We start from the raw sequence: 12,395 nt of genomic DNA, 5'->3' as shown, positions 1-12,395 counted from the left end.
TAAGTGAATGATGTTCAGGAGACTCTAGGAATGCCTGGTACCATGTTTGTTTCTGTGTAAAAAAACATGTTTATTGGTGTAACTTTGCCGTGTAACATAGCATCTGTCATGCCACAGTGACAGCCTTGAACAGTTGATATGGAGATAGCAAAATTTGTAAAAACATGCAATTTCAGTTTTCTGACTCCTATATACTGAAAGGCACATATTGCATTTTATAAATCTAACACATTATAGTTTTTTTTTTTGTTTTTGTTTTTTTACTGTTGAACTTTACATGGATTTGAACATTGTGAAAACCTTACTAGAACAGGACAGGCCTATGTCTGACAAACCTTAAACTCAGCATCTACTTCATCAAATCTTCGGGCATCTTCCACAAGCTGGATTCGAATATCTTCTGAACAGACGAAGATGCTTTCCAAGTGAGACCAGGTTCGCTGGACTTGCATCCAAGTAAAGATGACTGCATCGGCGACATTTAGCTTGTTTTGCCAGCTAAGGACTTGATCGATGAAGTATTCCACATACTTGCTCTGAAGAAGAGTCTGCAACTGAACCTGAAAGGCAACCAGGCACTTGTCAGCGGATAACTGGGGGACTCAGGGTCACAGGGAAGGCTGTCCTGAGTGCTTCTGTGTTCTTGCACCTTGCATGGGACCCAGACAGGCTCTATCAAACTTTTACAAAATGAGTCAAAGAATACATAGCTCGATGACTCATCCAACCAAAGAAATGAGATGCATTTAACATATCTTCTACAAGAAGGTCATGCCCTTCTGTGTAGGCAAAGATCTATGTTGGGGAGACTGAGAAGTTGGGCTCAGTCCATAAAGTACTTGTTTTGAGATCATAAGGACCTGAGTTTGCATCCCCAGAAGCTCCCACATAAAGAAAGCAAAGTGTGGTACACACTTGTAATATTCCAGCATGGGAATAGGCAGATCCCAAAGGTTCAGTGGCTAGCCAGCTAGTCCCAAGTCCCAATAAGAAACTCTGTCACATAAATTAATTAATTAATTAATTAATTAATTAATTCACCACCTAATAGGTACTAGAAACAGCTTTAAAAATTAAAGCATTCTTTTCTCACTCAGCCCCTAGGCCCTGCCTGTTCACCATTCCAAAGGGGTGTGCATGTGTATACACGTGCATGCATGTAGATCTCAAAAAGTTAAAATTTCCCGTAAGCTTCTTCTTCCCTCTCAGCCAACTGCTATGCTCTGCAGCCATCTTGTCACCAAGACTTGCTGGCAACAGTGTGACAATCACTTGTCAACATAGTCACAATGAAATCTCAGGACTTCACTGTGTTGTGACCTCTGGTTCTACTTCACTCTAAGGGTTTGATACACATAGTTCCTCTTTGAAGTAAAATCTCAGGCTTGGTCTCTATGCAATACCTTCCCTGTTCCCTCATTTCCCTGTTCACAGTCTCTTATCCTTCCCCACCTATTCTGTTGTTAATCAAATGCAGCTTCCCTCCAGGCGCTGGGCCTTGTCTCCTTCCTCTCTCCATCCAGCTCACTGAATACTGACAATGGCCTCCTAGCCCTCATGCTACAGGAGCCTTTGTGCTGGGCTCTGACTGGCCTTTGCCTTTATAGAAATGATGCTGACACCAAATCGGCCCAGAATCTTGGTGTTCCCGTGCCCTAGGTTTACAGCTCATCACAGTGGCAGTCATTTCCTTCTCAGACATTCTCATGTTCTCATCCACATTTCTTCTCACAAAGGCCTCGAGAGACACCCCTCTCCTTAGCTTTACAATTCGAGCCATATATGCTGTGCTCACACCTGTGTCTCCAAGCTTACTGGTTCCTTATTCCCATGGTGGGGTGGAGGGGAGTATATTCCAAGGAACCTAAAACAATTGGCCCTTGAGAGATGGCTGCTTCCTGATGTCCCAGACACCACTAGCATCATTGGTCCCACTACATAGCTATCCTTTCCTGGTGATCCTCTTTTTGCCAGTCTATCCTTTAAGGTCAGCCTAAGCATCATCACATCCCAAGGAACCCGACACTCTCACATTCCTGATTGGAAGGCCTTTGCCGCTCATTGACCTTCGAGGAGCCTGTCTTTCCTTAGTCTTGTGGGAGTGTCTCTTCTTAGCCTTCTAGGAGTCAGTCTGACTTTCCTTCGTCTTCTGGGAGTTTGCCTGTCTCTCCATAGTCTCTTAGGAGTCAGTCTGTCTATTCTTAAGTCTCCTAGGAGTCTGTCTTTTATGTCTCTTAAGAGTCTAACTGTCTCTCCTTAGCTCTTCCAGGAGTCAGTTTGTTTCTCCTTATTCTTCTGAGTATCTATCTGTCTCTCCTTAGTCTTCTGGGAGTCTGTCTGTCTCTCCTTAGTCTCTTAGGAGCCAGTCTGTCTCTCCTTAGTCTCTTAGGAGCCAGTCTGTCTCTCCTTAGTCTTCTGAGAGTCTGTCTGTCTCTCCTTAGTCTTCTGAGAGTCTGTCTGTCTCTCCTTAGTATTTTAGAGGATTTCCCTTGTGTCATCTGCTTTCTGAACTACCACTGCCCTGAGAGCAGGTGTTCATACTTTGAATGCCAAATGATCCCACACCTGGAGCCTGGTGTGAGTAGGGGCTCAATAAACAAATGAATAGGACTTTGTATGTGATTTTGAAAAAAAAATCAATGTCTAAAATTATTAATTAAAATCTATTAAAAAATCCATTTTACCTGGTTGTGTTCTAGAGTCTCAAAAAGCTGCTCATCAGACTTCAGCAGTGGGGTGCCTGTTCTGTGGTGAACCTCGTAAGAAAATTCCAGGGCTTCCCAGGTGAGGCTGACATCAGAGATAACCTAGTAACCAGAAGGACCTGTTAATTAAAGTGCACCCCATCAAATTTAGGGCCAATCTCTCAGCCATGACCTAGAATTCCCAGGAGTTTAATAGTAATGCTAATATTTATAAATAAATTATATTCACAAGTTGTAAATAGCTACTTATAAATGATTAAAATTAACATCAATAATTTTTCAAATGTGACTTGGCCTCACTTTCTTTCTCTAGATGCTTCATGGTGACAAGACTGTGGTGTAAATGCCATCACTGTGAAGGACCGGGCCTCATACAAATACTATTCTATTGGATCTGAGTTTTACATCCTACTCCCTGAAGGGATCCAAGTACAAGAAGATTTAAAAAGCCACACCAAGGGCAGATACTGTTGATATATTAGTCAGCATTAGATCGATGGATGTAGAGCCTGAAGGTGACCTCAGGCTCCAAATAAACCTAATTAAGTAGATTACTTCCCTAAGTCCCCTTCTATACTCCAGAAACAATAACCACTTACTATTATTGAAGGCCAACTGTGTCAACCCCGCACTTAAAAATGCTGCTTGCTATAAAGGAAGAGATACACAGTCAGCCCCCTACTCCCCTCATCAGGACTGACCCTCCTGTTGCTTCATCTCCTATAACTCTAAGTGATCCAGGACACCCAGTGGCAGAGGGAAAACTTGAATATATGCTTCCGTACTCCCAGGTCAGTGAACTCTTCCAAATGGCTTCTATGCAGAAGCACAAGCCCGGCACCAAAGCGGACACCAGCACCCAAGGATGGTACCTTCTCTGTGCCCAGCTCCTTCACGGCCTTATCCACAATGTCTCTCACGTCCTCTTCTACCTGGTGCAGCTGCACTGCCAGCAAGTCTGCCAATGTTGTGCTGTCGTTTATCGAGAATCTGACCTGGTTAGGAAGAAAGAGAGGCAGGCTTTATTTAACGATGGTTCCTGGAAGATGTGGTAATATAGTTGTTCTCTCTTAGCACATGGCTTCTGAGCCTTCATCTATAGTCACATCTGCACAGTCTCGGGGCCAAGTCTCCGTCCGTCACGTTCAAACACAGAGCTGTCTTTTGCTTTGTACCCTTCTATTTTCAACCCATTTCCTGTTGCCTTTGCTATAATTTTTAAAGAAGGCACCCACTCTTCATTTATTATAACCTGCTTGTAACCCCAGGAACCAGGAAGCAGCCCATTTGTCTTTTCTTCCTGAAGTGCCTGGCTCACAGAACGTAATTTCCGACTGCTTGTGACACGACCTAGTTTCACCACTAATTTAATCCTAGTCGCTTGGCAAAAGTTACCCTTACTCGTTTGGGTTCATCGCATGAAAGAACTCACATTCACCTCCCCATCCCTTTTGCCCACATCCCTTCACCCAGGATTTAACAAGCACTTGGTTCTTCCTACATCCTGAAGTCACCTCATGTCTCTTACAAATGAAAGGGGGTCTTGGCTAAATGGCTGCAGAAAAAGCCATCTTGATTGCAGTCCTGAGAGGACAGCACTCTGCTTTCGGGAGGCTGTTGACCTCTCTGGAAACAGGCAGAATTCATCCCATGATAAAAGTAAAAACAAACCCAAACTATGGAAGCGACTTTCTTGAGGCCACACAACCAGTAGGATGTTAAGGAGCACCCAAGGAGCTCACTCCCTCACTGGTCCTTGGAGTAAGCAGCCGGCTCCTTGAGTTCCCATCATTTATTGGTCCTCAAGTAGCCTGACTTCGTGCATATGATCGGAGGCTTCCTGACATGTTCCACTGTACCTCAGATGAGGCAAGCTAGACGTGACACCTTAAGAAGTTACTACCCCATGAGGGTAACCCCAGTACGCACCCCGATGGCCTTCATCAGCTGCTGCCAATGCCTGTCCCTGAGGGCAGGGTTCTGCAACTCTGCAACTGCTCTCAGGGAGGTTGTCATGTCCTTCACAGTGCCCTCCAGGCCTGAATAAGCATCCCAGACACGGACAGCCTTGTCCAGTGACCAAATTTCCTAAAGAAATATAAGGGAAGGGCCCAGATTCCTATACATTACAATATTACACTTATAATTTATCTCCTTTGGAAGAAACATAGACCTTTCTCCATCCATGGTTTAGGAAAGACAGTGAAGCTATACAAGAGGTCAGGGCTATATACAATAAATAATTTTTAATGTTTACTTTTGTTTTAAACAATCTTTAAATAACAGAAAAAATACAAGGAAGAGCATTGGATCATTTAGATCAATGGTTCTCAACCTGTGGGTTACAACCTCTTTGGGGCTGAATGACTCTTTTCATGAGGGTCACCTTAGATGACCAGAAAACACAGATATCTACATTATAGTTCATGACAGTAGCAAAATTATAGCCATGCAATAGCAGTGAAAATAATTTTATGGTTGGAGGTCACCACAATATGAGGAACTATATTAAAAGGTTGCATTGTTAGGAAAGCTGAGAACCACTGTTCTAGTCTACAGGCTGATCTAGAGAAATGCAAAGGGATCCACTCACTCCAAATTAGGAATCTAAGATACTAGGTTCCAGAGTTTCTTACACAGGAGTACTAACCATATATCCCATGGGAAATCAAATTCAGAAAGGTACAGGCATGCATAAAACCTTGCTTCCTCTAGGAACATAAGTAAAATCAGATTAATGATGCTTCCCTGGAATATATAGTTCCTCTGGATGGATCCTTGAAGTGCTGGTGATTTGTATCTTTTTCATGGAACTTAACTATTGTATTTCTAAAGATGTTTTAAATAGAGTGTCCACTCAGCTTTCATCCTGGCCCAAGGAACAAGGATAAAAATTCATAAAACTGGGTAAAAGGTTGAGCCCATTCCTTTAAAAATAAAGGACTGCAGTGGAAGTGGGGTTGTCACTGGGATCAGGGAGTTTGAGTCTGGGACAATAAGGGGAACAAGCTGATCACAGAACTCAACCTGGGGCAAGGACGTTGTAAAGAACTAAGAAAGCAAAGAGCCCACCTGTTTCTTCCCTCCCTGCCCCCTTTCTTCCTTCTTTTCTTTAGTTGCCCAAGCTTTACTCAGGAGCCCCTGGAACATGTGAGTCTGTCAGCCCATTCCTGACAGGAGGACATTTTATCTCCCTTTTGCTGTTGTAGATTTGACCTTCTTTAAGAATTTTTGCTCTCTTCGGGGCACATGCAGCTATGAGGACTACTCAAGGCAGTGAGTTCATGTAGGCAAAGCTCTGTGTGTGCAGAACCCTCTGGGGATGCTGGAGTAACCACTAATGACTAAGGTTGTCATAGTCCATGCAAGTCCAGATGTGAACCCAAGAGCCAAGCCAACAGGTGCCTTTTTAGGTACAGAATAACCATGTTTGCTAAAGAAAGAAACAGAGGCTCAGCTCCTAAACTACAGCCTTGGCCTGATGCCAACAGTCTCCCTCTCCACTCTAGATGGCCATAGCAAGCTGGTAGTCGGGGCTGTCTCTCATACGCCCACTAACCCTTAAAAAGCATGCACTAATGTGCTTATATCAACCCATTCACAGAAAGGCTGGCTTGAGGAGATGTACAACTGGCTGAGAGTGGGGGAAGACATACTATCTTGTTTCATTCTGCTTGAAGTAAATAAGGAAACAGAACCCGATACACCAAATTCTAAGAAAGATAAATGGCTCTGCCCGGCAGTTATGCAACTTGCCTTGGCGAACCTTCTGAGCTCCGAGTCCATCTGCTCCATGTTGATCTGCCTCCACTGGGTTTCAGTCCAATTATCAATGCTTCTCTGAAAATGTACACAGAGATAAAAGTGTCAATGTTTGGCGAAAATGGGCCCACATAGCAAAATATACAAACCGGTGGCATGTGGGGACTCCCGGCCAGTGGAAAGACAGTTTTTTAAAAATATTAACTGCACTTGTCAAACTTCCTCATCTCTAAAACAAAAGGATCGTCAAAACTTGTCAAGCTTAATGCTAAAACATCGTAATATATTAATTTCTAGTAGCAGTAATAAATTCCACACAGTCGCCATCATTTCATCCTGCACAGTTTGAATAAATCGATAAGCATATTATTAAAAACAGGCTTCCAAATTCTACATGCAATACAAAATAGGCTGCTGCCAAAAGTCTTTATTATTACAAAAATCTCATGAACCAGTTTTTGGTCATATTTTATATATTTATTTATATTGCACGTCTTGTTAATAGATTTCTACATGGCTTTCAACTGACATAAGGAATTTATGCAGGATGTATGTTTTTCAAACATATATATATATATATATATATGTATGTATATATATATATATATCCTTTTAGTATTAACTAAAAGCAAGTAAAATATTTTCAGTAAGTGTCAGTTTATATACGGATATAGAAAATGCAAACAGGGTGTCTGTGTATACACAGCCAACTGTGTAGTTAACACAGATTTATATGTTAATTTTAAATTCATATTCTATATAATACCGCCAAAGGATCTGAGGTAGCCAGCTCATTATACGAGGTTTTGCTCTGCACTAAATAAAGGTAGAAGCAGCTGATAGTTGAGCAGAATCTTTCATTAACAGAGATCGATGAACCTTAATTCTGGGAATAGGGGTCTGGAGTGAAATCTAATCTGTGCATACATTAAGACGTTATGAAACCCAAAAAAGAGTGATAGAGACAGTAAAGTTGCTCGTTTACTTAAAGCTCTTACTAAGGAGGACCCCGCTGCTCAGAAATCCGTCCTACCCTAACGTAAACGATGACATCCCAGAGCTCTTTGAGCAGCCGGACTTCCCTGCGGCACTGCTTCATTTGTTTGTACTCCGGAAGAACCACCTCGAAGAGACATGCGCAGTTTTGCATCTGCACCATCTCTTCCTCCAGAGTCTCAAGCTCCTGATTAGCCTGAGGAGAAAACACACGTGCGCACTGAAGCCGTCATTCCCGGTTCTGCTACCGCAGTATCCAAACTGTGAGTCTCAAAGGGAAATTTAAATAAAAACTCTGCAGGGTAATTACTGGTAAACTGTAGAAAGGTTTTGACGTTTTAGTTTTCATGGTGAGGCCGATTTTTTGCTCAGGACAAGGAGTTCCACGTTGGGATTTAAGCAGCAGCAGCCTGTCGTGTGTGTGTGTGTGTGTGTGTGTGTGTGTGTGTGTGTGTGTGTGTGTGTGTCTGTGTGTGTGTGTATGCTTTAATATATATTAATTAGCTTTAATATAATTGTTTATTTACTTTACAAATTAATATCTGCCCTTCCTCTCCTCCCAGGACCCCCTTGTGTAAGTCCTTCCCCGATTCCAAGTTCTCTTTGAATTCCTAGTTTGACAAAACAATAACAGAAAAAAGAAAGAAAGAAAGAAAGAAAGAAAGAAAGGAAGGAAGGAAGGAAGGAAGGAAGGAAAGGAAGGAGAGGGAGAGAGGTAGGGGAGAGAGAGAGAGAGAGAGAGAGAGAGAGAGAGAGAAACACCTCTATTTGTAAGTAGTATATCATGTTTATGATCCCAGCATGCAGAAGGCTGAGGTAGGTGGATCATTGAGAGTTCAAAGCCAGCCTGGACCACAGAGTAAGACACTGGAAAAGAAGGAAGGAAGAAAAGAAAAGAAAGAAGAAAGAAAGGAGGAAATGAAAGAAAGAAGGAAAGAAAGAAAGAAGGAAAAAAGGAAGCAAAGAAGGAAGGAAAGAAAGAGAAAGAAGGGAGGAAGCAAACCTCTAACTTCAAAATTGTTCTGTGGATGATCAATAGTATGAGACATGCTCAAGAATGTATATACACAAGCATGCACAAGCCCAACAACATCCAGAGTAGATTCTCACACACACACACATACACACACACACACAGAGTTTGAATTTCTCCTAATAATCGCCTTTGCCAAGGTTCACCTACTATCCTGCCACATAGAAAAACTAATGTTTTGCATCTAGTGGAAATCAGTTTGTTTTCCACTTTCTTTGATGAGCAACTCTTGGTTTTACTTTCTATTAACAGGGCAGTGTGTTCACAGTGTGAAAGGAGTAACCATAGTCGCTCACGGTCTCTTTGTCCTTCCTGTTGCTGTGTCTGCAATGCTCACTCCATATGCAGCCTCTGCTCTTGGGTTCAGGTTGCAACCTGACGCCAAGTGCCTAACTTTGCAAAGCAGAGCCGATTTGATTTTTGCTTTCTGTTTCACATTCCCTTCTATCTTCCTCCCAAGGTCCAGCGACAGAATTTCTTTAGTTTTCCTCCTTAAAACCTACAATTGATCTTTTTATGTCCCATCAATTTTAACCTTTTTTGACAAGCAAATATTTTTCTGTTTATTACATACGTGTTTTAAAATACGAACCTTCTTCATATATGCATTCGCCCTGGTTTTTGGCGGGTAGCGAGAACACTTTAATGTACTCTTAGAGATTTTTAAATGTCAGAACACTGCCGTTAGCCAGTTGTATAATATGTTTGTGCCTCTATATCTACACGAGATTCCAAGGCCCTGTCTTAGGTACCTGAAATCCAAGTACACTTAGTCCCCTACTTAAATTGCACCACATTTGCATATGACACGAGCATCTTCCCGTGTACTTAAAAACCCTCTAGGTTACCTTTAATACCTAACGCAACATGAACGAGCCACAAGCAGCTGTTATACCAGGTCCCAATGGCTTATTTTTTTTTAAATTTCTCTTCCTACTGACTTTTATGTGTTTTCAACTTGATAAGATCCATAATCACCTAGAAGATAAACCTCTGAGCCTGAGTTGCTGGATTGGGCTGAGGTAAAAGTCCCGCCCTAAAAGTGGACGGATGGCACCATTCCTCGGGCTGACCGTGAGCTGGGTCAGCAGCATCAGCACCGCTTTGGATCCTGGCTCATGCGCTGAGACCAGCTGCCTCACACACTCCTGCCACTGTGACAGCCGCCATGAGACCATCAGACTGTGCGTCAAAACAAACCCCTCCATAAATGAATCCTGCCAGATACTTTATTACAAAGATGAGAAAAAACACCATATAGACTTACTATTTCTGGGGGAAAAATTCTTTATTAAAAAAATGTATGCGTTTTGTGCTGAAGCTTTCAAGTTCTATGTTAAAGTGCCCTTTGGCCACGAGTTCTGGTTCTTTCTGTACTTGTTCCCAGACCATTGGCGGTGAAGTTGTCACTCTGGTCACTCCTCCCGAGGTCTGGTGGCATGTGGCTCTGTCCTGAGGTGACATTTCACCTTGTTGTCCCCCTTTCTGAAGGTAAAGGCTCTCTGGGCACCGTGTTCATCCCAGTGTTATGCAACCCAGTGTGCTTGGATTCCTACTCAGGATTTGGAAGGTGTGGCCAGAGGCTCCTGGTTTCTGTGGTTGCTGAGGGATGTTCTTGCCCTCTTGACACTACTGATTCTGGTTTTATCTGATCACCTATGGTATTCTGCAGTTCACTTTGATGAAGCCAGACACACTTTAACTTATCCCGTTTGGGATTCGCTCAGCTTCTTGAAGCCATGGATTCGTGCTCAATCAAGCTCTTGAGAACCCTCAATCTATCTGTCATTTTGTTTATTCTGTTTTCTAGGACACAGGAGTTAGGTACATTAGAATTTCTTCCCCCATATTTCTCTTTTCCCCGTTTCCTTACATCTATTTGCTGCATTCTGAGTCATTTCTTTCAACATAACATGCACTTAATTAGCTCATTCTCCTAACTACTGAGTTGCACGTCCTAGGCAACTGTAATTTTCATTTCCTTAAGTAACTGGTACTTTTCCAGATTCAACTGAACGTTTTTGATGGACTCATAACTGAACGCTGCTCATTTCTTTTTCAGCGTGCTCATTTTTTTCCTCTAGAATCTGAAGATCCTTACATGGCTCTACATCTAGGGCTCCTGCTGACTCCCAGGTGTGATGGCTATGCATTGTTTCCTGCTCACTGGTATCTGACTATCTTTGTTGCTCCCATGAAGACCCTAGGCCCAAGATTGGAACTGTGTTCTCCAGAGATCTGCATTTTCTCCTACTGGCCACTTCCGTTTCCTGGCTTTGAAAATTCCTCAATCCCTGGGAGGCATAAAGGGACCTCTGGTGCTTCTGACAAGAGGCTCATGTTGTAGATTCCCAGAGGACTCCTTTCCTCTTCCTCCTTCTTATTCTGAGGCTTAGCAGAGGTCAACAGAAACCTCAGAGGCTCCTCATATAGGTTCTAGACTTTGGATGCACTTTCCTAGACCCACCTCAGTGAGCCTGTGGTCATCTGTTCAGACATAAGCATATACTTGTGGTAAAAGTGTCCATCTCAAAGCTGTGGGCTTCCGGTATGTTCAGGTATGTTCACGAGTCACTACAGCAGCATAGATTTGACATCAGCACTTACTTCTGACTGCCTTTCAAATACTCCATCCTGCTGATGAGAGATTTCTCTCGCTTCTTTCTGAGCACAGCATCAAATTTACAACTGTACATCTGTGCTGCATCCAACATCTTTCAGGCAAGAGGACTCATCACAGACTGCATATTCTCCAAAGCCAACAGCCTTTCATCTTGAGTAATTCCCCTATTTTATGCCTTTAGCTCTGAACAATCACCAGCAACTTACTGTGAAATCTCACTGCAGAAAGAAAAGAGTGGAAGGAAGGAAGGAAGGAAGGAAGGAAGGAAGGAAGGAAGGAAGGAAGGAAGGGAAGGAAAGGAAGGAAGGAAGGAAGGAAGGGAAGGGAAGGAGGGAGGGAGGGAGGGAGGGAGAAGGAAGGAAGGATTTATCATAGTCCATCACCTGTCTTGTTCCAGGAAGGTCAGTGGCTTCCACTTGTGGGGCAAAATGACTGGAATATAATCACCCAATGTCACTGCAGAACAAGAATACCCATGCCTCTGGTTGAACCTGACTCTCGAAGTACTGGATTTGCCAGCCAAACAAGCACACTTAGATATTAACAAGAGGAAGGTAACTTGTGTCCATCCTGTTTGAAGTATCTGCTACACATCCTGAACAGAGGAGGATGAGCACCTCTCGCTTTGTAAGAAGCAACTATAAGCTGCTACAGTATGTGTGGAAGTGTCGAGATTCAATACATATCTGTCATAAATGTTTGCAGACAGCATATTGGTGAGTCAAGTTAAAAAAATTTTTTCCCATCCACAATCTGTTCAGACCACCTGGAGTTTAGATATAGTCTTTTAACAATCCTTTATTAACATATGCTAACTCACTCCTTTTCAATGAATATAAACTAACGTTCTTCAGCCAAATGGAAGACGGGACTACAGAGCAGTGTTTTTGAGCAGGGTTAAAAGCAATTAAGAGTCAATTCAAAGCCAGATTTGGAAAATGGGGTAAGAGCTATGTCAATTTGGACACCATTCCAAGGGAAAATACTATGCCAAGCGTGAAGATAGAGCCCAAAGGAGAACCCAGAAGAATAACAGCACCCGAATGGAAACATTCTCACCCTCATGGGGCCATTTTTGTAGCATTTGGACTGCTAGGTTAAGATCCTGAAGTATTTTTTTTAACACAAAGAATCAAGTCTCCTATGAATCATATGTGGATTTGAGTTATTCTTGTAATAAAGTAACTCATGAAAAAAAATACATTGGAAGACTGAGCAATATTTACACCAGGCTTATGAGCTTTCCTGTGGTTACACCTACACACAGTGGGTGACT

The 12,395-nt window shown here is 42.6% G+C and overlaps 1 protein-coding gene across 1 annotated transcript in view; it reads right to left on the bottom strand.

The window, feature by feature from the left end:
• The window catches only part of Dnah11 (dynein axonemal heavy chain 11), a 298,504-nt gene that overhangs the window by 227,234 nt on the left and 58,875 nt on the right, over window positions 1-12,395 (bottom strand). The window contains exons 21-26 of the mRNA XM_032908348.1: window positions 7,501-7,659; window positions 6,462-6,545; window positions 4,635-4,793; window positions 3,578-3,700; window positions 2,685-2,807; window positions 336-560 (exon numbers count right to left, since the gene is read on the bottom strand). Of these exons, the coding sequence (XP_032764239.1) occupies window positions 336-560; window positions 2,685-2,807; window positions 3,578-3,700; window positions 4,635-4,793; window positions 6,462-6,545; window positions 7,501-7,659 (873 nt within the window). The remainder of the gene's footprint in view (window positions 1-335; window positions 561-2,684; window positions 2,808-3,577; window positions 3,701-4,634; window positions 4,794-6,461; window positions 6,546-7,500; window positions 7,660-12,395) is intronic.

This window comes from Rattus rattus, chromosome 7 (assembly GCF_011064425.1).
Source record: "Rattus rattus isolate New Zealand chromosome 7, Rrattus_CSIRO_v1, whole genome shotgun sequence".
NCBI classification, from domain to species: Eukaryota; Metazoa; Chordata; class Mammalia; order Rodentia; family Muridae; genus Rattus; species Rattus rattus.
This window is presented reverse-complemented; position numbering and strand designations above follow the sequence as displayed.